At 42.4% G+C, this 27,311-nt stretch overlaps 1 protein-coding gene across 1 annotated transcript in view; it reads right to left on the bottom strand.

The window, feature by feature from the left end:
- The window catches only part of LOC145395436 (DNA polymerase delta catalytic subunit-like), a 103,963-nt gene that overhangs the window by 56,847 nt on the left and 19,805 nt on the right, over nt 1–27,311 (bottom strand). Inside the window, exons 6-10 of the mRNA XM_080269035.1 lie at nt 21,856–21,964; nt 13,106–13,272; nt 9,839–9,984; nt 9,226–9,325; nt 8,521–8,657 (exon numbers count right to left, since the gene is read on the bottom strand). Coding sequence (XP_080125161.1) covers nt 8,521–8,657; nt 9,226–9,325; nt 9,839–9,984; nt 13,106–13,272; nt 21,856–21,964 — 659 coding nt within the window. The remainder of the gene's footprint in view (nt 1–8,520; nt 8,658–9,225; nt 9,326–9,838; nt 9,985–13,105; nt 13,273–21,855; nt 21,965–27,311) is intronic.

Raw genomic sequence — 27,311 nt, 5'->3', positions numbered from 1 at the left:
GTGAGTAGTGTATTAGAAGAATATAAGGCAAAGTGGGCACACGTAGAAGAGGAACAGAAAGAAGTGGTCAGCTTAAGAGAGATCATCCAGGAAGAAAGGGAAATGAACAAGAAAAAAATGGAAGAAAATGTAGTGAAAATACTGAAAAAAAAAGAGAAAATAGTGAGAGAAACTGTAGAAAGAAGCAGATGTGTGGTAGTATTTGGAAACAGGGAAGAGGAAGAAAAGGTTAGGTTCGTAAGACTCGAGAGAGACACGAACCTGGTGAGAGGAATATTAGGCAAGATTGACCCCGAAGGAGACAAGTGGGTAAAAGAAATTGAGGAAGTAAGGAGGATAGGGCCTTATAAGAAAGGAGAAACAAGACCAATGAGAGTCAAGTTTACATCAGAAAGTGTAATAAATGAGATACTTAAAGTGACCTGGAAATTAAGTAAAGAGGCGGGGATGGAAAATATTATAATAAGAAAAGATCTGAATGAAGATGAAAGAGAAGTTTTAAAATCATTAAAGGAAGACGTAAAGGAAAAAATGATAAGAGGACAGAGAAAGAATGTAATACTTTTTTTGGGAGAGTATTGGATATGAAAGTAAGGAAATGGTATTTAAGGAAATAGAAGTGAAGGAAACTAAGGGGGATGGTTGTGAAAGATCAGAAGTTGAGGAATCGGTACGGACAGAGAGTAGGAGAGAAGAGGGTATTAAAAACGTCAAAAATAATTTGAAGGTGATAAATACTAATGTTGATGGTTTCATATCGACAAGGATCGAAATTAACGATTTCTTGAGAGAACATGAACCTGATGTCATGTGCTTTGTAGAGACCAAATTAAGAGAAGATATTGATGTTCATTTGGGAGATGGTAAATACAAATTGTGGAGAAAAGACAGAAAAGAAAAAAAGGGAGGAGGAGTGATGATAGCAGTGAAGAACAACATAAATGTAGATATTGTGGAAATGGGAGAAGGCAGGGCTGAAGTGATATATATGAAATTAGAAACTGGAAGGGTGGTGGAGTGACTATTGTTGACTGGTTAGTAAGATTGTTGAATGTGTGCTTTGAGAAAGGTATGGTGCCAATTGACTGGGCAAGTGCTTGTGTGGTCCCGTTGTATAAAGGCAAGGGTGATAAGTATGAATGTACTAGCTTTAGGGGTATAAGTCTGTTGAGTGTTGTAGGTAAGGTGTATGGTAGAGTGTTAATTATGAGAGTTAGAGAGGGTACAGAGGGAGTGATTGGTGATGAGCAGTGTGGCTTTAGGAGAGGGAGGGGATGCATTGATCAGGTGTTTGCTGTGAGACAAGTGTGTGAAAAGTATTTAGCGAAAGGCAAGGATGTGTTTTGGGCATTTGTGGATTTAGAGAAAACATATGATAGAATTGATAGGGAGGCTTTGTGGATTGTTTTAAGATTGTATGGTCTTGATGGTAGGTTACTAAAAGGGGTGAAAAGTTTTTATGTAAATAGTAGAGTGTGTGTAAGAGTGGGAAATGCTGTGAGTGATTGGTTTCCCGTGAGAGTGGGGCTGCGACAGGGATGTGTGATGTCACCTTGGTTGTTTAATATGTACATGGATGGTGTTGTAAGGGAGGTGAATGCAAGAGTTTTAGGTGGAGGTCTGAGTCTGGTGAATGTTGATGGTGGAGAGTGGAATCTGAAGCAGCTGCTGTTTGCAGATGATACTGCACTGGTGACTGATTCAGAGGAGAGATTGAGACAGTTGGAGTTTGGAAGGGTGTGTGAAAGGAGGAAATTGAAAGTAAATGAGAATAAGAGTAAAGTGATGAAGTGTACGAGGTTGATAGATGGTAGGGGGATGAATATAGTTTTGAATGGTGAGTTGCTTGAGGAGGTAGATTGTTTTAAATATCTAGGGTCACATGTTGCTGTGGATGGAAGAATAGATGCAGAAGTGAAGTTTAGAATAAATGAAGTAGGAAAGGTGCTGGGAGGAATGAAAAAAAGTGTTTAAATGTCGTTCGCTTAGAATGGATGTAAAGAGAAGGCTGTATGAGGGTGTTGTGGTACCGACTGCATTATATGGGGCTGAAACATGGAATATGGGTGTAGCAGAGAGAAAAAGTTTGAATGTAATGGAGATGAGGTGTCTGAGGAGTATGTGTGGAGTGAAGCGTATGGATTGGGTGCGAAATGATGAAGTGCGAAGGAGAACTGGAGTTGTTCGGGAGATGGCTGGTAGAGTTGAGCAGAGGGTGTTGCGATGGTTTGGGCATATGGAGAGAATGGATAATGAGCGATTGGTGAAAAAGATAACTAGATCTGATGTGAGAGGTGTAGGGCTGAGAGGAAGACCACGAACAGGATGGATGGACAGTGTGAAGAGAGCGCTGGATGCGAGAGGGATGTCTGTTGAGCAAGGAAGAGTGGCTGTGCGTGACAGAAATAAATGGAGAGAAATTGTGAATGAATAAGTGATGACGCAGCCCTGAGGGGATATTCTCCCGCATTTGGTCTGATCAGCTAGTCAGGTCAGGTGCGGGTAAGGGGATGGGTCTGTTATGATGTGGCAGGGGTAAACCAGTTCTGCTGTCGGGCCCTGCTGCGGATGTCACTGATTGCATTGTGCAGTTGACCCTTGTGCGGTGTGGTGCGGTGAAGATCTGTCCGTTCTCCCCTTTGGGGCTAAGATGCGAATGAATGTGTTTGAATGGATGAGTAAATGGGGAGTGTATCGTCCTGTCTCGGCTACCTCCCTTTCCTTGGGGGAAGCAGCCTAGGTATATAGATAGACAGATAGAAACTGGAGAGAACGTTAAGAGAGATATGGCGGTAGTGTATGTTCCCCCAAAGACAAGAGCATGGAAGGATGACGAATACCATGAGATGTTGTCAGATATGGCTAGCTATTTGCAAAAAATAATTGAGAAAAGCAATAATATAATTTTGGTGGGTGACTTTAACTGTAAAGAGGTGAACTGGGAGGAATGGTACTCGGGAGGCAGCGAGGATTCGTGAGGCACTATGTTAATAAATATAGTAATGAATAATGTGATGACGCAATGGGTCAAAGAAGAGACATGGTTTCGAGGTGAGGACACACCAGCAAGGTTAGATTTACTGTTCACCAAAGAACCCGATGTACTAGAATCATTGAAATATCTCTGTCCTTTAGGAAAAAGTGATCACGTGGTCATTGAGTTCCAGATGTTAATAGGGAACGTCGAGCCAAGAGATGAGCTTCAAAGACAGGGAAGATACAACTTTGGGAAAGCAAATTTTACAGGATTGAGAAACTTTTTTGAAAATGTGGATTGGAGAAAATTCAGAGAAACAAGAGAGATACAGAGGAAGTGGGATATCTTTCTAGACCTCTACAATTTGGAAGTGGAAAAATTTGTACCAAGAGTAAGAGGGAAAGAAAACAGGAAAAAGGAGTGGTTTAATAAAAGGTGTATGATAGCAAAAAAAGAGAGAGATAAGGCGTGGAACAATTGGAGAAAGAGAGGTAACAACAGAACAAAGGAAGTATATAAAAGAACAAGAAATGAATACACAAGAATACGTAGAGAAGAAGAAAGGAATTTTGAAAAAGGTATAATAGACAAATGCAAGGATGAACCCAAACTGTTTTATAGATTTGTTAATGGCAAACTGAAACAAAAGGATGGAATCACCAAACTGAAAGTAGAAGGAGAGGTCATTAAGGATGCGGCAATGCAAGCAGAAATAATGAACAAACGTTTCCAGTCAGTTTTCACTAAAGAAAAGGAGCTTGTGGAAGGGGAGGGAGTGATTAGAAATGTTCCGGTGATGAAAGATATAAAAGTGGAGGTACAGGAAGTGTATAAATTACTGGAAACTCAAGATGTAAGGAAAGCCCCAGGACCTGATGGAATTTCTAATTGGGTACTGAAGGAATGCAGAGAACAACTGGCAGATAAAATTCACAGTTTAATCGTATGCTCACTGGAAGAGGGGAAAGTGCTACAAGAATGGAAGAGGGCAAATGTGGTACCAATTTACAAGGGAGGAAACAGGGAAGAACCCCTGAATTGTAGACCAGTGTCTCTAACCAGCATGGTCGCACAATTGTGTGAGAGAATCCTGAAAGACAGATGGATAAAATATCTGGAAGAGATGAATATTTTGGCTGAATGTCAGTTTGGATTCAGAAGTGGAAGGTCATGTGTTTATAACTTGCTGAGCTTTTACTCAAGAGCGATTGATGTGGTACAGGAGAGAGATGGTTGGGTGGATTGTGTGTACTTAGAGAAGGCCTTTGACAAGGTACATCATAAGAGACTAATGTGGAAACTAGAATATATTGGAGGACTAAAGGGGAAACTTCTGGAATGGATGAGAAACTTTTTGAGAGACAGACAAATGAGGACAGTAATAAAGGATAAGATGTCTGGATGGAGGGAAGTAACAAGTGGAGTCCCTCAAGGCTCAGTGTTGGCGCCACTAATGTTCCTGATTTACGTAAATGATATGGTTGATGGAGTGAACAGTTATGCAAGTCTGTTTGCTGATGATGTAAAGATCTTGAGGAAGGTAGAGGTTGAGGAGGATTGTAAAATACTGCAGGAGGATTTGGACAGGATACACAATTGGAGCCGGACATGGGAAATGAAATTTAATGTAAAGAAATGTAAAATATTGGAAATGGGTAAAAGTACCAGGAGGCCATCACTGAATTATTTGTTGGGTAATGAATTAATCACAAAATGGAGAGAAGAGAAAGATTTGGGAGTGCTGGTCCAAGATAGTTTGTCACCAGAAAAGCACATTAACAAGATAGTTGGAGAGACTTATAAACTCTTGACTAACATAAGAGTAGCATTTCATTATATGGATGAGGAGATGATGAAAAAATTGATAGTGGCCATGATCCGCCCCAGGTTAGAATATGCAGCGGTAGTGTGGTGCCCACACAAAAAGAAAGATATAAACAAGAATGAGAGAATACAAAGAACAGCAACCAAGATGGTCCCCAGTCTGACAGACCTGTCATACAGAGAGAGGCTAGAAAAACTGGATTTGCCTTCCTTAGAGGAAAGGAGAAAGAGGGAAGACATGACTGCAGTGTTCAGGATCATGGTGGGAGTAGATAAAATTGACAAAGAAGATCTGTTTGTATGGGATAAGAGAGCAACAAGAGGACACGGAATGAAATTGAAAAAGTCAAGCTGCTTGAAGGATATCAAGAAATATAGCTTTCCTTATAGAAGTATAGACTTATGGAATAGCCTGGACAAAGAGATCGTCCAGTCTAAAAACTTAAACGAGTTTCAAGCTAAATTTGACTTATTGAGAAACAGCGACGGAAACCCATGAGCATAGTACATTCCGTGTATATCACTATCTATCTATCTATCTATAGCCCGACGCCCTAATCCCGCAAAGGGTGGCTGCAGACAAAACGCCTCCAAGTCGCTCTGTCACCCACCATTTGAGTACCCTCCCCCCAACTCACCCCCCCTCCCTCATATACCTCTCAACTCCATCCCTCCACCTCATCCTCGGTCTACCTCTCCCTCTCCCTCCTTCCACCTCACCTACATACACCCTCTTAGTCAGTCTTTCATTCTCCATTCTCTTCACATGTCCAAACCACCTCAGTGTATTTCTCCTAATCTTCTCAACCACATCCACATCCACCTCACATCGTTCCTTCACTTCTTCATTCGTCAACCTGTCCCTCCACGTCACTCCACATGCTCCTCTCAAGTAACTCATTTCCACTGCTCTCACTATTGACTTGTTCCCCTCTTGCAAGGTCCATGCCTCGCTTCCATACGTCAGGGTAGGGATCACAATACTATCATGCAGTGACTTCTTAACTTCCATACTCACCTCCCTATTTCTCATCACTGCTTTCAGTGTACCAACGACCTTCCTTCCCTGCTGTACCCTTTCACGCACTTCATCCCCCAAAGTTCCATCCTTATTCATCACACTACCCAAGTACTTGAATGCACTCACATTCTCCATATCCTCATCATCCAACCTCACTGCACACTCTGTGACTTCATTCCTCTCAAACACCATAACTTTACTTTTGTTTACATTAACTTTCAGATTCCTCCTCCTACACACTGTCCCAAATTCATTCACCAAACCTTGCAACTCCCATTCATCTTCACTCAAAAGTACTGTATCATCAGCAAACAGCAACACTGGAAGCTTCCAAATCTCACCCGCATTCATTAGAGCCGCCCCCACATCCACTGCTCTACCCTGCACCTCCTTTACAACCCCATCCGTGTATATCACAATTAGGTATATTAGGTAAATACTTAAATATTTGGAACGACTTAGATAAAGAGGTGGTGCATGAGAAAAACGTTCATGTGTGTAAAGGTAGACTTGATAAATGTGGATATGGAGACAGGACAACACGAGCATTGCTCAATTCCTGTACACTACAAATAGGTAAATACAAATAGGTAAATATACACTAAAAAAACACAGCACTCACAATGTGAACTTTTGTGCCATTTTGGGTCCTAATAATTACCAAGGATAATATTTGCTTGGTGGATGAGTTTGAGAGAGTGTGTAAGAAACGGAACCTAAAGGTGAATGTAGGGAAGAGTAAAGTGATGGTCTTTGAGAGAGGTGAAGTCAGTGAATGTATAGCGAGGTTGGATGGTGAGGAATTGGAAAATGTGAGTACGTTTAAGTATTTGGGTAGTGTGATGAGTAAGGATGGAGGTTTGGAGGGTGAAGTGCTTGAAAGGGTACAGCAGGGAAGAAAGGTTGCTGGTTCCTTGAAAGCAGTGAAACAGGGAAGTGAGCATGGAAGTAAAAAAGTTACTACATGACAGTATTGTGATACCAACTCTAACGTACGGAAGTGAAGCTTGGACGTTGTTGGAAGGACACAAGTCAAGAGTGAGAGCAGTGGAAATGAGTTATTTAAGAGGAGCTTGTGGAGTCACGTGGAGAGACAGGCTGACGAATGAGGATATAAAGGAGCGTTGTGGTGTTGATGTGGATGTGATAGGAAGCGTTGTGAGGAACACACTGAGGTGGTTTGGCCATGTGGAGAGGATGGAGGGTGAAAGACTGACGAAGAGAGTGTATGTGAGTGAGGTGGAGGGTGGAAGAGGGAGGGGGAGACCGAGGATGAGATGGAGGGATGGGGTGGAGAGGTATATGAGAGAGGGGGGTGTGAGTTGGGAGCAGGGTAGTGAAATGGCGGGGGACAGGGCGACTTGGAGGCGATTTGTTTGTGGCCACCCCAAACGGGATTGAGGCGTCTGGCAATAGATAGATAGATAGAATATTTGCACTCATCCACTCACTCGATGTAGTGCTGCTCTCGGGTGTCTGCCCCTTCCTCTCCTCCATCCTTCTTTCCATCCATCCTCTTCTGTCTTTCTTTCCTTCCTTCCTTCCTCATCCTTCCACCTACAGGTGACTATACACTCCCTCTTCTGTCTGTCTTTCTTTCCTCGTCCTTCTGCCTACTAATGACTTTACACTCCCTCTTCTTTCTTTCCTCTTCCTTCTGCCTGTGGGTGACTAAACACTAAGTGACAGGCCAAATGGTTTCCTGTACACCAAAAAACCATTTACTATGCTGGGTGGTAACCATATAACCAAATTTTGCCGCCTGGTGGTTCAGTGGGTAATTACAGCGCTCCAATCGGATTGAGCCAGCAAATGTTTATACCCACGGGGTGGTTGGGGTTCATTGCTCACGTAATGCCACTCAGGGATAAGTGAGGCTGGTCACTCTCATCTTAAATGTCAGGAACAACTTGCCTAGCCCAGGGTTCCTACGCTCTTTGTGGGGCAACACAGGACTGGATGATGAATGAATGAATGATAATCACAGGCTGCTCCATATATCACAGTGCTTCATCCGCTTCAGAGAACGTGCAGTAAGAGGCTTGATACTTTTTTTGTTAACTTTACCTGTGGTTCTTGTTATTCTTGTGATCTCCAGGAAAATATATTCACCTTAAAACAGACTCTAAACTGGAGAGGTAGGATATTGCATTAATAATCCTCCTGACCACTACAGGAATTTCCTTGACTATAAAGCTTTGTGCAAAGCTGAATATAAGTGTCTAGTGGTAGTCAGAATTGTATTGAATCATTTGTACCATTTATAAAGGCTCCAACATGCTTACATGCATCGGGTTTGGTTACTTAATGGCAACTCTCCATGCTGCCTGATCTCTGGCAGCCTCCCTATTCAGTCCCTCATCCATAAGGCCACACCCTATGACCTCTTCAGATATTTTTCAGTCTGCCTCTCACAATCCTACTCCCAACTTTCACACCTACCGCACCCATCTGTCATCCTTCATCCTTTCCACAAGCCCAAACCATCTCAATCTACCCCTTCTCATCACAACACCAATACACTCCAGTCCCATCCTTTCTCTCAACTCTTCAGTAATAAACCTAGTCCCCTCAAGGCCTCAAAATGAAAGACACATCAAATTAAAAAACATCAAAATACTGTACAGTACAGTAAATCTATCAATAAGACTGAAATCCAAGAGTGTGTTCAAATCTCCCCCCCTTGCACCTCACCCACCTTCTTCGTGTCTGGGGGTTGCCATTCTGGAGATCTGATATGATGGAGTGGTGGACGTCCTCCTTCTGCTCTTGGAGGAAGTGGTACGATACTGCATTCAGAGTGTACGACCTCAGCTTGTAGTCTCGTACCAGAACCTGACAGACCACAACACATGTACACTTCAGTGACTCGAATTTGGGGGAGATTTTTGTACTCTGAAGCCTATTTTCTGTTTAATGCCATGTGGAGAGAATGGAAAGTGGGAGATTAATGAGGAGAGTCTGTGACTGAGGTGGAGGGAGGAAGAGGAAGGGGGAGACCAAGGATGAGATGGAAGAATGGAATACAGAGGATGGAGAATGAGAGGCTAACTAGGAGAGTGTATGTGTGTGATGTGGAGAGGGAGGGGGGAAACCAAGGATGAGATGGAGGGATGAAGTAGAAAGGATGGAGAGTGAGAGGCTAACTAGGAGAGTGTATGTGAGTGAGGTGGAAATGGGGAGTGGGAGAGGGAGAAAAGCATGAGGTGGAGATGTATATGTGAGAGGAGTGTGTGTGTTGGGGTGAGGGCAGTGAAATGGCATGGGACAGGGTGACATGGAGACGATTTGTTTGTGGTCACTCCTTACAGGATTAAGGTGTATGGCAATACACCCAGCTTCGTCTAGACTACATGCAAATTAAAATACTTCAGTTTTCTACACAAGGTGAGGCATTACCAACCATGAGGAGGTCAAATTGGCAGCGACCTTCAACGTTGATGGATTTGTTCTCCCGGCGACCCATCTGTCGACTCTGCAACACTGAGTCCTTCACATCTGACCTGAGGAACACAGCAAGATTAACTTTGTACATAAATACTGTTACTACCATTATTATTATTATTATTATTGTACTTGAGAGAGAGAGAGAGAGAGAGAGAAGATCACATGGACAGAATATTAACTATATACATAAATGCAACTGTTACTATCACTATTATCATTATTACTGCCAGTTATTAGTATTATCCTTGAGAGAGAGAGAGAGAGAGAGAGAGAGAGAGAGAGAAACAAACATCCATTAACAACAATGAACAGACATAAATTTGTCAAACCATTTGGATATTGTTGATGCATCTGAAACAGGAGAAGGTAAGAACACTGAGCACTTAGCATGGTCCAGCAACTACAGGAAGTTTATGTGAGAGGGGAGGAGAGGAGAGGAGAAAGAAGAAATGAAAAAATGGAGAGAGGAGAGGAGATGAGCCAAGAAGATGGGAGAAGAGAGGAGATGAGAAAAGAGAGATGAGAGGAATGATCAAAAAACCATGCATTCTAAAACCTTCCAAACCTACTTAATGCTCTTGATGCGTCCCAGGTATGCAAAGGTGTTGGACTTGAGGTGTTTGGCGCGGTCCAGCAGGTATGGGAAGTCAAAGTTGTTGATGTTGTAGCCTGTGATGATGTCAGGGTCCACATCACGCAGGAATTTCGCCCAGCTCTACAAATAAAAACAATTTAGCAATAGTATATTATGTGGAGAGAATGGAGGATGACAAATGGATGGAGGATGAGAAATGTGTGAGGAAGGTGAGCAGTGTGGGTGTTGGGGGTACAGATAGGCACACTGAAAAAGACTTGGGGTGAGATCATGGAGTGTGACCTCAGGGATAAGGGACTGAATAGGGAGGCTGTCAGAGATCAAGCAGTGTGGAAAGCCGCCATTAGGTGACCAAGGCCAACACATGCAAGTTGGAGCCTTAAAAAATATATATATATATATATATATATATATATCTATTGCCAGACGCCTCAATCCCGTTTGGGGTGGCCACAAACAAATCGCCTCCAAGTCGCCTTGTTCCCCGCCATTTCACTGCCCTGCTCCCAACTCACACCCCCCTCTCTCATATACCTCTCCACCCCATCCCTCCATCTCATCTTCAGCCTCCCCCTCCCTCTTCCCCCCTCCACCTCACTCACATACACTCTCTTCGTCAGTCTCTCACCCTCCATCCTCTCCACATGGCAAAACCACCTCAGTGTGTTCCTCATAACGCTTCCTATCACATCCACATCCACACCACAACACTCCTTTATATCCTCATTCGTCAGCCTGTCTCTCCATGTGACTCCACAGGCTCCTCTTAAATAACTCATTTCCACTGCTCTTACTCTTGACATGTGTCCTTCCAACAACGTCCAAGCTTCACTTCCTTACGTTAGAGTTGGTATCACAATACTGTCATGTAGTCACTTTTTCACTTCCATGCTCACTTCCCTGTTTCTTATCACTGCTTTCAAAGAACCAACAACCTTTCTTCCCTGCTGTACCCTTTCAAGCAATTCACCCTCCAAACCTCCATCCTTACTCATCACACTACCCAAGTACTTAAACGTATTCACATTTTCCAATTCCTCACCATCCAACCTTGATGTACATTCACTGACTTCACCTCTCTCAAAGACCATCACTTTACTCTTCCCTACATTCACCTTTAGATTCTGTTTCTTACACACTCTCCCAAACTCATCCACCAAGCCTTGCAGCTCCCCTTCGTCTTCACTCAACAACACAGTATCATCTGCAAACAACAGTACAGGGAGTTTCCAAACACTATCCTCTCTCACCAGGGCCACTCCAACATCCACTACCCTACCTTGCACCTCTTTTATTACCCCATCCATGTACAGATTGAACAACCATGGAGACATGACACATCCCTGTTTCAACCCAACCTTCAAAGGGAAAAATTCATTTAGTTCACCATCCACACGCACTGTAGCCTTAGCACCATCATACATACTCTTCACAGCATTCAACAACTTCCCATCTACTCCATATATTCTTAATACTTTCCACAATCCTTGTCTATCCACCCTGTCATATGCTTTCTCCAAATCCATGAAAGCCGCATACAACTTCTTTCCCTTCTCTAGAAACTTTTCCACTAAAGATCTAAGAATGAATATCTGATTTACACAACCTCTTCCCTTCCTAAAGCCTCCCTGTTCTTCTCCAACTAATTCCTCTGTTCTTTCTCTAACTCTGTCAATAAGTATCCTACCATACACTTTTCCTATTACACTAAGAAGACAAATACCCCTATGATTACCACACACTTCTTTTTCCCCTTTTCCACTATTATAAATCAGCATCATCATCCTTACCTGGTGGCAACCAACATCCAGTCACTTGATATAGTGCTGCCTACTTCTTTTTTCACCTTTATCATTCTTTTTCTGTGTCTGCCCTCTTCTCTTCCTCTTTCTTACCATCATCCACTCACCTGATGTAATGCTGCCTACTTCTTCCTTCATCTTCATCATTCTTTATCTGTAACTGCCCTCCTCTCTTCCTATTTCTCACCATCATCCACTCACTTGATGTAGTGCTGCCTACTTCTTCCTTCATCTTTATTATTCTTTTTCTGTGTCTGCCCTCCTCTCTTCCTCTTTCTCACCATCATCCACTCACCTGATGTAATGCTGCCTACTTATTCCTTCACCTTTATCATTCTTTTTCTGTGTCTGCCCTCCTTTCTTCCTATATCTCACCATCATCTACTCACTTGATGTAGTGGTGCCCACTTGTTCCTTCACCTTTATCATACTTATTCTGTGTCTGCCCTCCTTTCTTTATATTTCTCCCATTTTTCCTGTCACTTATTACTCCTCTTTCCTTTTCATCTATCTATCTATCTATATACCTAGGCTGCTTCCCCCAAGGAAAGGGAGGTAGCCGAGACAGGACGACACACTCCCAATTTACTCATCCATTCAAACACATTCATTCGCATCTTAGCCCCAAAGGGGAGAACGGACAGATCCTCCTCACCACACCTTTTCAGGTAGCTTTAAATTGAATGACATGATTAACGGTTTCCTGTAAGCCTGGAAACCATCTACAACCATATAAGCAACCCATACGTGTTCCCTATGTGTCAACAACTTGGTTGGCAGAGGGTTAGTGCCCCTCCCCGTAAAACAACTAACTCAAAGACAAATGGCCACCCCTTACCCGATTATAGCGTCTGGCCACAGAGAGAGAGAGAGAGAGAGAGAGATCTTTACCTGATTTCCCACACTTATAAATCAGTTTCACACATAAATACTTCATAACAGCTAGTCCAATCCTCTTATCTCTGTGTGAATGACCTATTTTCACCACACCCTAGAGAGTAGTGACCTTTGACCCTACATATCATCACATAACATCACATCAACTGGTACTGGTTATTCATTCTTTCCTGTCCTCCTCACATCAAACACTTCATTCCTTCTACCCCCTTTCACCTCAAGCATAACCTCACTCCCTCCCTCAAATATGACCTTTCCACCTCAAACCTCCCCACCTCAAGCACAATCCCCTCACCTCAAAGCAAAGCATGACCCCTTTACCTCTGGCAGGATCCCCTCACTTTAATCACAACCTTCCCATCTCAAGCACAACCTCCCCACCTCACACACAACTTCTCCACCTCAATCACAGCCTCCCCACCTCAAGCATAACCTTAATATCTCAAGCACAACCTCCCCACCCCAAGCATGACTTCTCAATCTCAAGCATGACCTCTCAATCCCCAGCATGACCTCCCCAACCTCAAGCACAATCTCCTCACCTCCAGCATATCCTTCTCCTGCATAAATGACATAACCTTGGCGCCAACGATGGGTGCACACTCCTGCAGCGTGAAGATGGTGCGAAGGAATGGCTCCGACTCCCCCTGACGCACCACAGTGTTGCCAATCTGGATGACTGGGTCCTTGTTGGCCTCAGGAAACACCCCTACATACACCACAGCATGGGTTTACATTGAGGGTTTAGCAACCTATGGTTGAGTTTGGTTAGGATGGGTTAGTTTGGTTGGGTTGAGTTGGCCTTGGTTTAGTTTGGTTTGGCAGGGTTGTGCTAGGTTAGGCTTTATTTGGTTTGGTTTGGTTTAGTTTGGTTTGGTTAAGTTTGGTTAGGTTAGGTTAGGTTGAGATGAATTTGCTTGGTTTGGTTGGGCTGGGTATGGTTTGCTTGGGTTTAGCTGGGTTTGGTTTGGTTGGGCAAGGTTATGTTTGATTAGGCAGGGTCTGGTTGGATCAGGTTAAGTTAGGCAGGGTTTGGTTTGGTTTGGTGCAGTTAGAGTGGCCTGAGTTAGGTAGGTTTTTTGTTAGATTTGACTATGCTAGGTAAAGTTAGGTGAGGTCTGGTTGGGTTATATTTGACTGAGCTTCCTTTTGATAGGCCAAACTAAGCACAGTGAGGTCACATTATATTACATCTGGCTGGGTTCTGTTATATTAGGTTTAGGTGAACTACATTAAACTGGATTGGGTTAAGTTAGTTTAGGCTCCTCTGAGTACAGTTAGGCTACGCTAGGTTAGGTTATCTGCAGAAGCTTTGGTTATGTGGAATTAAATTAGGCTAAACTAGACATTCATTCAAAAATTTAGAAGAGTAATTTTTTTATCTAACATGATTCTTAATTATATTTGTATGTGTTGACTTATAGGCTACATGTCAAAAAAATTAATGAAGGCAGAGATCAATACAAATCATGATACATAACAATCATCCTATCAGAATTATGCATATAAATCAGTTAATAACATGGTGAATCATACATATCCTTTTCCAATGTGGATATCAGCACTCTTATCATAATAATTATAATATTATTAACAATAATGACACCAACTCTTAAAAATACTTATATAAGTGACAATATCAACCTTTAAACCTAATACAATATATTAGTGACACCAACCATCAAACATAATTAACATATACTACTGATGTCATGAACCTTTAAACATAATCCATATATCTATGTGACATGCCAGTATAATTAAAGCTTCAACACAATTAGCATCTATTAATCTATTTCCCTACCTATAGCCAGAAGCCTTAATCCCACATGGGGTGACCAAAAACAAATCACCTCCATGCTGCCCCGTCCACTGCCATTTCCCTAGCCTCCCCCCCAACTTACACTCTCTTCTCATATACCTCTCTACCCCATCTCATCCTTGGTCTCTCCCTCCCTCTCTCCCTCATTCCCTGAATACCAGTCTAACAATTATTCCCTTCTGTACAATGGTATCCTTCAGGTTCCATTCTTAGTACAGTATCTCCACATGACCGCATTCAGTTTTGGAAAGATTATGAACTGGAGGGGCAACATGAAGTTTTTGTTAACCTTTTCATTCCAAAGTTAAAATACTCTAGATGTGGCAAGAATATCTCATGTATGTACACTCGCGGTAAAAATAATCTTTACAATAACGCTCTAAACATCCTGGAAGTGGGTCGAAATCTTGTGATAATACTTGCATCCATTCAGCTGCGATATTGGTGGTCCTGATGGAGGTCGCTAAGTATAATAGTCCCTCATTTATCCGGATGCTCAGTATCCGGACATGTTCATTTTCTAGATGTTGGACCTTGGCTCTACTAAACCATTATCCGAAATTACTTGCTATTATCCGTATGTACAAGTCCCCAAGAACTTCAGCAGGCCACCCGACATGTTCAAACATTTGGTATCGTGGCTGCGGGCTCGAGCCATGTGCAGGAAGTAGTCCGTATCCCACAACCAGAACTAAAATGTTGGTCCACCCCTGTACTGAATGGTCAGTGTTCCGTGATCCTCCTATCACTCAAAACAAACCCCTTGCACCCAAGTAATGAGACACTAACCCGCAGGTGGTGTCAGAACATCCGTACGCATCCCCACCGAATGTTCAATGTCATGTGGCCACCGGACTGAGCCTTTCCCAACCACCACCACCACTGACCACAGGCCACAAGCAATCAGTACATGTTCAGCGATAGCTGCCAACTGCCTGTCTACCGAACATCAAGAGTCCCCCAGTCACGGTGAGTTGTGTTTCCGCATGGCCACTCAGTGTCTAACAGACCGCAAGCCATGAGTAAATGTATGGTAAAAGTGCCAGTCTGCTTGTTGACAGAAGGGGAAGAATCCTGCCCACAGCCTTGCTTCTACCCCCCTCCCGTCCCTCCTTCATACCCTCCCAGCTCCCCCCTCACTCCCACGGTCCCTACCTATCTACGTGGTGATAGCACTGACTCATGAGTTTTCAAGTTTTTTTTTTTTTTTCCAATTTATTTGACTCCTATTGGTCATATCGAAATTCTGACGTGACCACGAGAAAGCTCCTGAAATTCTGCATCTAGACACATGCTTAACTCCTGAAAGGTTCTGGCAAAAATTTTGCACTAGGATGGTGGGAAGTTATATGAAGGTAAGTTTTACTCCTGAACACTTTATTCTCGCTGCATTTCTTTACTTTTATTTATCAGTTTTAGGTTTGTATTACCCTATCTTATAGTATACACACCAGCGAAGACGATGGTGTACTATTTATACCAATATAACCAACTTCCAGTGGCATATATGGCCATGCAATATTTTTTGAGCCCCAGGAGCAATCACTCATCACAGACAACAGATTTTCACACCATCGTCAGTTTTCTTGTGGATTTGTGTTGTTTATGCATTGTTTTCATGATCTATCTATCTATCTATTGCCAGATGCCTCAATCCCGTTCGGGGTGGCCACAAACAAATCGCCTCCAAGTCGCCCTGTCCCCCGCCATTTCACTCCCCTGCTCCCAACTCACACCCCCCTCTCTCATATACCTCTCCACCCCATCCCTCCATCTCATCCTCGGCCTCCTCCTCCCTCTTTCCCCCTCCACCTCACTCACATACACTCTCTTCGTCAGTCTTTCACCCTCCATCCTCTCCACATGGCCAAACCACCTCAGTGTGTTCCTCATAACGCTTCCTATCACATCCACATCAACACCACAACGCTCCTTTATATCCTCATTCGTCAGCCTGTCTCTCCATGTGACTCCACAGGCTACTCTTAAATAACTCATTTCCACTGCTCTCACTCTTGACTTGTGTCCTTCCAACAACGTCCAAGCTTCACTTCCGCACATTAGCGTTGGTATCACAATACTGCCATGTAGTAACTTTTTCACTTCCATGCTCACTTCCCTGTTTCTTATCACTGCTTTCAAAGAACCAGCAACCTTTCTTCCCTGCTGTACCCTTTCAAGCACTTCACCCTCCAAACCTCCATCCTTACTCATCACACTACCCAAGTACTTAATTGGTGCCATGACAATAATTCTAATTGGTGCCATGACCTCAATATTTACCCCTAAGATACCTTTTTTGTACCACATATTAATATATAATAGTCTAAAAATGAGCAAGTTTTATGATGTGATCACGATTCTTATAAATACCCCTCACAGTTGATTCACTGATGTTATGTTTCTTCCCCACACTTTGCTTGGTCTCACCATTCTCTATAAGTTTCACATTTCCAGTTTATCTGCATAACTTAGGTTCTTCCTCTTCTTTATTTCCCTGCCAGGTGTCGCAGCATTATGCTGGGTGATGGTAGGGGGACGGGGAGGGGGTATGTTGGCCATGGTCCTATCATAAAAAAAGTTATTGTTCTCGCTATCACTGTTCACGGTCTGAGGGCATGCACTTGAATGGTTTGGCGAGCCCGAGACTCGGTTGGGCGGCCAATCAGCACTCGGCTGGCGCTGACATCACACGACCAATCACAGAGTGAAGCTTTTGTTGGCTGGGCGGAGCACTGGAGCCTGGTCTTTTTGAAATTTCAGAACATTTGCGATGCGCGATAGCGAGCATTTAGTGCATGATAAAGGTATTTGGGTAGTTTTTTATATAGGCGTGATAGCGAGATACGCTATAGCGGAACCCGTGATAGCCGAGGGTTGAGTGTACTCAACTGCCTAATGACATACTATCAAAGGGTAAAAGTATATGATATTGAACACCTCAGTGAAACTGAATATGTTTTAATGATTACCTCAACACACACAAATACATGAACATGAAAACTCTTTACAGTGCCTGTCTCAGTATAACATTTGACCCACAACGAGACAATAGGCATCGACACTCCAGTGCACCAAGCGATCTCTCTAAAGCTATAACCTTCAACATAAAATGTGGTAATGGACAGTCACACTTCCTCAGAGGTCTTCATCACTGGTATTCAGTGTTGTGATATGCACTTAATACTTGGGTGGTCTATCCATAATCAACTCTGATTTCATCCACGGTATCTGGCAACTAATACAGAAATGTTTTACTACAATACTGAATCACTTTTGAGCACAATGAATCCCAAATGAGTTTGGCCATTGCTTACAAAATGCTTCAGCAATATTCTAGGAAAAGAATGTAATTATTAGGGATGTAAAATAAAACAACGTCATATAAATATCTGTAATAAACAGATAGGCTATGTTTTCACGTCACAGCCTTCAGGGTCAGATGGTTATTTCAGTTATCACGTGTTTCTCACTGACACATTTCATTTTCGTTTTTGAAGGCTCCAACATGCTTGCATGCACCAGCCTTGGTCACCTAATGGCAGCTCTCCATGCTGCTCGATCTCTGGCTGCTTCCCTACACTATTTAGTTTACATGAGTGAATCTTATTCAGGCCAGGGCCAATTGTTGGAGATATCACTTGTCCTTGATAGGCATGCCAACCTCACAGAGGATGTTTCACGCGATTCATTCCATTCACACAAATATATACAGCTCACCAGTGTAAAGATCGTTTTTTCCTCGTGTGTACATATACCGTATGTATCGTTTATGAAGGCTCCAACATGCCCGCATGCATCGGCCCTGATCACCTAATGGCAGCTCTCCACACTGCTTGACCTCTGTCAGCCTCACTATTCAGTCCCTTACCCCTGAAGTCACATTCTATAATCTCGTCCCAGGTCTTTCTCGGTCTGCCTCTTGCAACCCTACCCAACATTCACACTTCTCATGTTCTGCACCCAATGGTCATCCTCCATCCACTCAACGTGACAAAACCTTATCAGTCTACTCCTCCTCATCGCAACACCAATATCCTCCAGCCCCATACCTCCTCCCAGACCATCTCAATGTACCCCTCCTCATCACAACACCAATACACTCCAGTCTCATACTTCCTCCCAAACCATCTAGATGTACCCCTCCTCATCACAATGCCAATATACTAAAGTCTCATCCTCCCTCCCAAATCATCTCAATCTACCCCTCCTCATCATAACACCAGTATAATGCAGTCCCATTATTCCTTCCAAACCATCTCAATCTACTCGTCCTCATCATATAATCAATACACTCTAGTCTCATCCTTCCTCCCAAGCCATCTCAATCTACCCCTCCTCATCACACAAATACACTCCAGTCTCATCCTTGCTCTCGACTCCTCAGTTCTAATCCTAGCCCCCCCAGATCTTGCATTCAGGAAAGCACTACACATCCATCAACTCACTGTCATTTCTGTACATTTGAGTTGCGAATTTCCTCTTCCTTTACAGGCCAGGTCTCAATACCATACAGCATTACACTCCTAATGCATGCCACATATAGTAATAAAAAGCTGCCAATACACTAATGGCCTAAGCATAAGAAAATAACATCAGGTGCACTGGTAGTCTAAGGGTTAATAGCAGCTGACTAGCCTAACCACACACTGTTGTTGTTAATGTTGCTGTTGTTGTGGCCCCAGACTCATCTAAATGTGAACCCAGTGGCCTACAGGCTAGAGCTGCTGTATTGTAGTCCACCACCCCTCCATTCAGGGAACAGGGAGAGAGATAAGGGAAGTTTATATAAGCTGGCGTGTTTTACTGATGCCCCTGCATGCACGTGTTCTCTTCAGCACCAACCACACAATAAAACAAATCAAGCATCAAACCACTCACCAGCCTGTTAGCAGCCACCAACAAAACTTGGTTATAATGTGTCCTAAATATAAACAAAATCAACACAAAATAATAGACACAGCATATACAGTACACTAAAAAGTACGCAAAATCTTTGCAAAAATAAATGAAACACCATACTCAGCACACTAAATATTATTCGAAATCTCGGGCAAAAAAGTTATGAGTACCCCAATATTACCAAAAACTGAAAAAATATAATACATCTTACATATAAAAAAAAAATAATAATAACAGTATCTAACAGAAAGCAAGCAGCTAGCACAGAAGAACAGCTGAGCAAAAAAAGTATATGTGGGAGGCATACTTACAACCCACGAGTCTCCCTTGTTTGTCGAAAACTTGGAAGGAAAGAAGATGATGTGAGCATGGAGGAAAAAAACATAGGGAAACAGATGGGGACAAATTATAATGTAGGGAAAAAATGTAGGAACAAATTTTATAATGAAAACAGCAAGGGGAAGAGATGGGAAGAATTTATAAAGTACACGAAAGAGAGAGAGAGAGAGAGAGAGAGAGAGAGAGAGAGAGAGAGAGAGACTTAACTTTTCCTGTTACTGGATCCTATCTCATTCCATGGACTGTCTTCTTGTCAGTTAAAGAAACTCCCTAACACCATTTCCTAAGTGACTTATTTTGCTTCTTACATCTTACCCTCCTATTCTGTGCTACATAAATCCTTCCAATATCACCATATTCTGCATAAAGAATGTACAAAAGGATACTAACCAGCCACATCTAAAAGTAAATCACTAAGGAAGAGGTGTTATTGAGCTTCCTCATGTGATGAGAATACTAGCCCATCATTTATGTGGGAATTAAGACTGGCATGATGATGATGATGATGATGATGATTGACAGTGGTGGTGGCGATGATGATGATAATGGTGGTGGTGATGGTGGTGGTGGTGGTGATGAGGGTGATGATGACTGATGAAGATGATGATACTAGTGGTGGTTGTGATGATGACGATTATGACCACTGATAATGATGACGACTATTGATAGTGAAGATGATAATGACTGTCCAATATATCCAGGTTATGTGCAAAATTTAACTCACCTCAACCACCTTTGCTTTAACTGTGCAAAGGTGTTCCCAAAATGAGTCTGATACAGTGAGATTTTGAAGCAATAGTCTACAGCAAGAATAATATGGTTAGGGGAGGACAGTAAGGTGTAATAAGCAAAAGGAGGCTCCCTAACACCTCTTCCTAAGAAATTTATTTTTGGATATGGCTGGTTAATATCCTACTGTACGTTATTTATGCAGATTATGGCAATATTGGAAGCATATATGTAACACAGAGGGAGACAGTAAGGTGTAATAAGCAAAATAAATCACTTAAGAAAAGGTGTGTGGGAGCTAGATATGAATTTTTGAAAGTATCTTAGTCTGAAAAAAAAAAAAACTATGGCAGGTACACAATTCACACAGAAAAGAGAAACATTTACTACCTTAGGTTATGTTTTTTTTTTGTATGCAATGTATCTAACTACAATAAACCCTGACTGCAAAAGACCAATTGGGGGGCAGCCTGATCCAATAAGCCAATAGTCCTTTATATCCGATGGTGCCCCCAGAATATACAGCAGACCATGGCTATAACGCACTAATTAGGGGGCAGCCTGATCTGATAAAGCCAATAGTACGTTATATCCGATGGTCCCCTCTGAGGTGGAATTTGAAGCACATGTTTGAAAATAAAGGAGTACAACAGCATATTCTAGTACTGAAAATGAAAACTACAGTATATCCATATTATACTAACCTGGCCTATAATTTTGCCCTTTTCAGCTTATTTCACATCCTTGCCACAGCATTTCTTCATGGCTAGTACAGTATTACTATATAGTCTGTCATTACAACTCAGCAATCACGATGGGGTGAGAGCAATTTCAAGCCAGGCTGGAGTGAAATGGGTTGGCCACACATGTACTGCTACCCACTGCATCCCATTTAACAGACATTTTTCATTAAAACCTCTGTATGTTCAGTGGTTTCCCTGTGTCCATTAAATCCAAGATCTGTCTATCAAGGTGTTAAATCATGGGTCTACTGTATATACCTTCACTTAAAGACTACTACACCACACAATCCCCACACATCTCTCATTGACCTAAAAGAGAATATTTAGCTATATTGTAAATAAAGTAGCTATGTATGATTTTACATGTACAAGTCTATGTATATCTCAAGTTCCCAGTCAGTTTTGGGACCCAAGTTTTGGGAAGCAGAGATTCTTCATGAGTCAACAAGGTGTCATTTGATAGACTGCTTGACTAACAGACTGCATGTATAGATAGGTATTTGTGTATGTGTATCGGTATGTACATGTGTATGTGTACAGGTGTGTGTATAGACTTCTGCTGACACAACTGACTACCAGGCTATTAAGTGTATGTATGTATGTATTATATGTATTGCGTACTACATGTATGTGAGATGGGTTCGATATCCTAAAACGTTAGAGAAAAAAAGAATTCCAGCTCTAATCTGTGTGTCTCTCCCATTCAGTATTTCCACTTGTCACAATGGATCATCTATGTATATACAAGCATACTGACCTTTCCTGCCAGCACACTCAATATCAAAGGACAGTATCCTGAAGGGAGCCACCCGAGCCCAGTCTCCCTCAGGCTCGTGCACCACAAACTTGTTCCAGGCCACATCCACCTATAATGTACAAACATATGTGGCATAAAAAAAAAAAAAAAAAAAAAAAAAAAAAAAAAATCCCCATCATCTCAATCCTTTCCCTGAACAGAAGGAGTGTGGTAGGATTAAAACATAAAGGAGAAAGGTAAATTTATCCTCATCATTCCAACCATTTATCCAACCCAAGAGACAAAGTAGGATTTGATCCAGGAACAAAGAGAGAGAGTCAGCAAGAAAAACTATCAAATTACACACTTGGTAAAATGGTCACACACACGCAAATATTTCTCTCTCTCTCTAGCCAGACATCGTAATCCAGTAAGGTGTGATCATTTGAGTTTGTTGTTCTACAGGGAGGGGCACTAACCCTCTGCAAACCCACTTACTGACACGTAGGGAACATGTATGGGTTGGTTATATGGTTACCACCCAGTGTTGCAAATGGTTTCCTGGCTTACAGGAAACAATTTGGCTTATCACTCAATGTAAAGCCACCTGAAAAGGAAAGAAGAGTAATAAAAAGTAAGAGGAAAGATGGGAGAAATAGGAAAAATGGAGGACAGACACAGAAAAAGAATGATAAAGGTGAAGGATGAAGTAGACAACACTACATCAAGCAAGTACAATGGGCTTGCATAGTACGCGAGAGATTGGGCGGTCCTGGTCCTCGTGTACCGTGAAATCGCTCAATGAGAATACATAATTTTAGGGGAAAAATAACACGGGCAATACCCCCTCATACCTGGACATTTTTTGGCCCTTAGAGACATACCTAAAGGTCAAATTTTTCAGACATTATACTACAGATATATCTACAAGAACAAAAATATAGGCAGCCACCTTAACAACAGTAGACAACAGGCCTGATGGACTTAAATAACAGGGGTTCCGAGGCGCTGCAACACACTTAGGGTGCCCCCGCCACCACCCTGGCTGCACCACGCTTGTTTAACGGTTGCCAGTATTGTATTATTCCAGGCTCTGACAAAGAAATTTACAGCCTGTCGAATGTTACATTTCTTCCAGAATGCAGGAGGTCATTATGGTGGGGGTTGCAGGTATGCCAGGTGAAGCAGGTGAGTCAGGTGGGGCTATGGAGGTGGAGGGGGAGGCGGATGGTGGGTCAGGTGGGGCACTGGAGGAGGAGCAGACGGCAGCGGGTGAGCCAGGCGAGGTGGTGAGGGGAGGATCCTCCCTCTCCTCATTGCTACCGTTCACATTTTCGGCAATTTCCTTCATCTCTTCTTGTTTGTCTGTTTCATTCCTCATCTTGTTATGGACGTATTGGCAGTATAACAACTTGATATTTGTGAAATAACTGTCATTACAGAAACTTGGTATCTATTCTAACTTACTGTTATTGCCGAAAACGTTATTGTCGAAGTTGTTATTGGTGAGATCTTACCGTTGACTCCTCTTAAGCACCTTCCTCACGAGCCTCTAGGTCACTAATGGCACATTGTGTTGGGGTGGGGGTCACGTACTCATGGAAAATGGCGTTTTTGAGCAACTCCTTGCCTCTACCTTGCGTTTTGTGAGATAAACTCGTGCAATCAAGCTTTCTGGTTATTATTTTTGGTCACTCGTGCACAATGCGATTCATGCACTCTGAGCTCCCCCAGTAGGCAAGCCCACTGTAGTTGATGATCACCACCACCTACACACTAATATACTGCACTATGATCATTTAAGACTTTGGAATTCTGTCCCAATTCATATGTAAGACCATATGTACACATTTAGTTTTTTATTTTTTTTCCATTTATAGGATAGGCATTCCATCAACTATCCTCTTAAAAAACAGATGCCAAATCATGCACAGTAAATACATCATCCATCCACACTGACCTGTCAGTTTAATGTTCAATCACCTTCCCAATTACCAAAACCACTCACCATCTCCCCAACATACACATATTCTTTCACTGTCAAACTCACTCTCACAGACACTCTTCTCCACTCTATTTATAAAACTAACTACAGTAAACTCTCAATTAACAGTCATCGCAATATCCGGTGAAATTATGCAGTATCTAGCACCGAAACAGGACATAACCGGCAGCTCTATGGAATATCTGGCCCGAGGTGCATCAATCAGCTCACAAACGGTAGCCAAGTAGCACTGTATTACTGTACAACAGTATTTTATCATATGTTTCATGCTTAATTTTCATCTTTAACTCATGGGAAAGTTTTTAAGACAGAAAGTTAGGATAGATAATAATGCAATATACAGTTCAAATCCGAATATTTAGCTGATAGGGAGGACTATGCGATATCCAGTGTTTTGCTTTAACCTGTGTATGGCTTGGCTGAATTATGCCGGATAACTGAGAGTCTACTGTATGTAACCTTACCTTTTAAGCACACTCTTCCAGCCCTTCATAAACTCCCTTACTTCAAAGCTCATCTATCTATCTATCAATTGCCAAATGCCTTAATCCCTTGTAAAGGGTGGCCATAAACAAATCACCTCCATGTCACCCTGTCACCTGCCATTTCACTGCCCTGCTCCCAATTCACACTCCCCTCTCTCATATACCTCTCCACTCCATCCCTCCATCTCATCCTTGGCCATCCCCTCCCTCTCTCCCCCTCCACCTCACTCACATACACTCTCCTCACCAGTCTCTCACTCTCCATCCTCTCCACATGACCAAACCACCTCAATGCGTTTCTCCTAATGCTTCCTATCACATCATCCACACCACAATCCTCCTTCACCTCCTCATTTTTCAGCCTGTCTCACCATGTGACTCCACAGGTTCCTCTCAAGTAACTCATTTCCACTGCTCTCACTCTTGACTTCTGTCCCTCCAACGATATCCAAGCTTCACTTCCATACGTCAGAGCAGGTATCACAATACTCTCATGTAGTAAATTTTTCACTTCCATACTCACTTCCCTGTTTCTTATCACTGCTTTCAAGGAACCAGCAACTTTTCTTCCTTGTTGTAACCTTTCAAGCACTTCACCCTCCAAACTTCCATCCTTCTTCATCACACTCCCCAACTACTTAACATACTCACATTTTCCATTTCCTCAACATCCAATCTCACTGTACATTCACTAACTTCACCACATTCAAAGACCATAACTTTACTCTTCCCTACATTCACCTTTAAATTCCATTTCTTACACACTCTCCCAAACTCAACCACCAAGCCTTGCAGCTCCCCTTCGTCTTCACTTAACAACACAGTATCATCTTCAAACAACAGTACAGGGAGTTCCCAAACACTGCCATTAGGGCCACTCCAAAATCCTCTGCCCTACCTTGCATCTCTTTTATACCCCCATCCATATACAGATTGGACAACCATGGAGACATGACACATCCCTGTTTCAACCCAACCTTCAAATAGAAAAATTCGCTCAGATCACTATCCACATGCACTGCAGCCTTAGCACCCTCATAAATACCCTTCACAGCATTCAACAACTTCATATCTACTAAATATATTCTTAATACTTTCCACAATCCTTATCTATCCACCCTGTCATATACTTTCTCCAAATCCATCAAGGCTGCATACAACTTCTTTCCCTTCTCTAGACATTTTCACTAAAGATCTAAGAATGAATATCTGATCAATACAACCTCTTCCCTTCCTAAAGCCTCCCTATCCTTCTCCAACTAATTCCTCTGTTATTTCCCTAACTCTCACAATAAGTATCCTACCGTATACTTTTCCTATTACACTGAGAAGACAAATGCCCCTATGATTACCACACATATCTTTTTCCCCTTTCCCTTTGTACAAGGAAATAATTATACCTGACTTCCAATCATCCGGGACTTTACCTTCCTCCCAGGTCAATCTGCACATCTTCCACATCCATTCTACTACTATCTCTACCCCATGCATCAGCATTTCACCACACACTCCAAAATTCCTGGGGCTTTCCCCATTTTGACTTTGTTCACTGCTTCCACAACTTCTATCCTACTGATTTCTTCCTGTCTTCTCACCTCCCTCCTTCTCCCAGCCACTCCACAGCCACTTATACTCGCATTACTTTCATTCTCTGTGTTCAATAATTCATTAAAGAGTTCTCTCCATCTGCTCACTTTTTCTCCCTTCTCATCTAGTAATCTACCATTTTTATCTTTCACTCCCCTACTAACTCAATTGCCACCCTGTCTGACTCTCTTTACCTCTTTCCAGAACATTTTCTTACATTCCCTCCACTTGACACTCAGATTCCTTCCAAATTCCTCATCCACTCTCTTCTTACTTTCTCTTACTAATCTTTTCACCTCTCTCTTCCTTTCTACATGTAACTCTCTCTTCCATCTCTCAACTTCTTCCACGCCCCAATTTCTCATCCTTTCATTATATGCTTTCTTCTTTTGTGCCACAGCCTGTCTCACCTCTTCATTTCACCATGCTGTTCCTTTCACCCCCTTTCGTCTTCTCTTCAGCCAACACACCACCTCACATGCTGCACACATTTCCTCTGTGAATATCTAGCCAACACCTTCCACGTCCCCAATCTGCTCCAATTGGTATGTCACGAATTCACGCGAGCGTATTTATATAAATTCATGACATTGTACTGTGATGAGAAAACCACGAACTCTAGTGAAATTCCCACGGGGCATCACTCAATTCAACCGCCCTCGTATTCACTTTGATCATGATGATTTTGAGAACATTGTCACTGTTTCATAAGTGATAATTCTTATCCACGACATTAGTGTTTTCACTGAGTGATTTATTGTGAGCCTATATAGTTCACCTTCCTTCCGTTGACCGCTGAAGTTAGGCCACGTCTATTTCCGCCGAGCACAGCCAGCTCGTACCTCCCATCTGAGTTTGAAGTCAATCAGCTTGGGATCGTCAAGAAAATAGGATCGTTTTGTGTCCAGAGTAGAACAGCATCTCCGTTGTACAGCGAATTCCTGAATCTCTACCTAGACAGTGATTGGCGAAGCAGGCTTGGAGCGAATAACAGCGTTGGTGTTCATCACAGGTGCCCAGATTTTCGTTTCAGCTCCCCTCCACTGACCAGTATTTCTGTTAGTTTTTCTAGGCTTAAGTTTAATTAGCTTTTCAAGGAGCGAGTGAGTGTATTCTCTTGCTATCTGAATTCATGAGTCCCCTAGCGACCATGAAATTCCCCTTTTGAATTTATTTTGAGATTCATATAACGTAAATTTATTTTACTGTAATCAATAAATTTACAGTTCTTCTCTTTGAGCTTAATGTAATTAGACTCGTGTTTTATTTCTCCACATTAAGCTTATTTTAGTTATCGCTCCTGGTTTGCACAAACTCTTTACAATATTCATAACTGGTACTTAGGCCAGTTCTTTTGTATCAAGCTTAAATTCGTTGTGCCAGCCAGGAGTTAAGCACCG

The sequence above is a fragment of the Coenobita brevimanus genome, chromosome 31 (genome assembly GCF_032717465.1).
Source record: "Coenobita brevimanus isolate Jiangsu-jjx chromosome 31, ASM3271746v2, whole genome shotgun sequence".
In the NCBI taxonomy this organism is placed as follows: Eukaryota; Metazoa; Arthropoda; class Malacostraca; order Decapoda; family Coenobitidae; genus Coenobita; species Coenobita brevimanus.
This window is presented reverse-complemented; position numbering and strand designations above follow the sequence as displayed.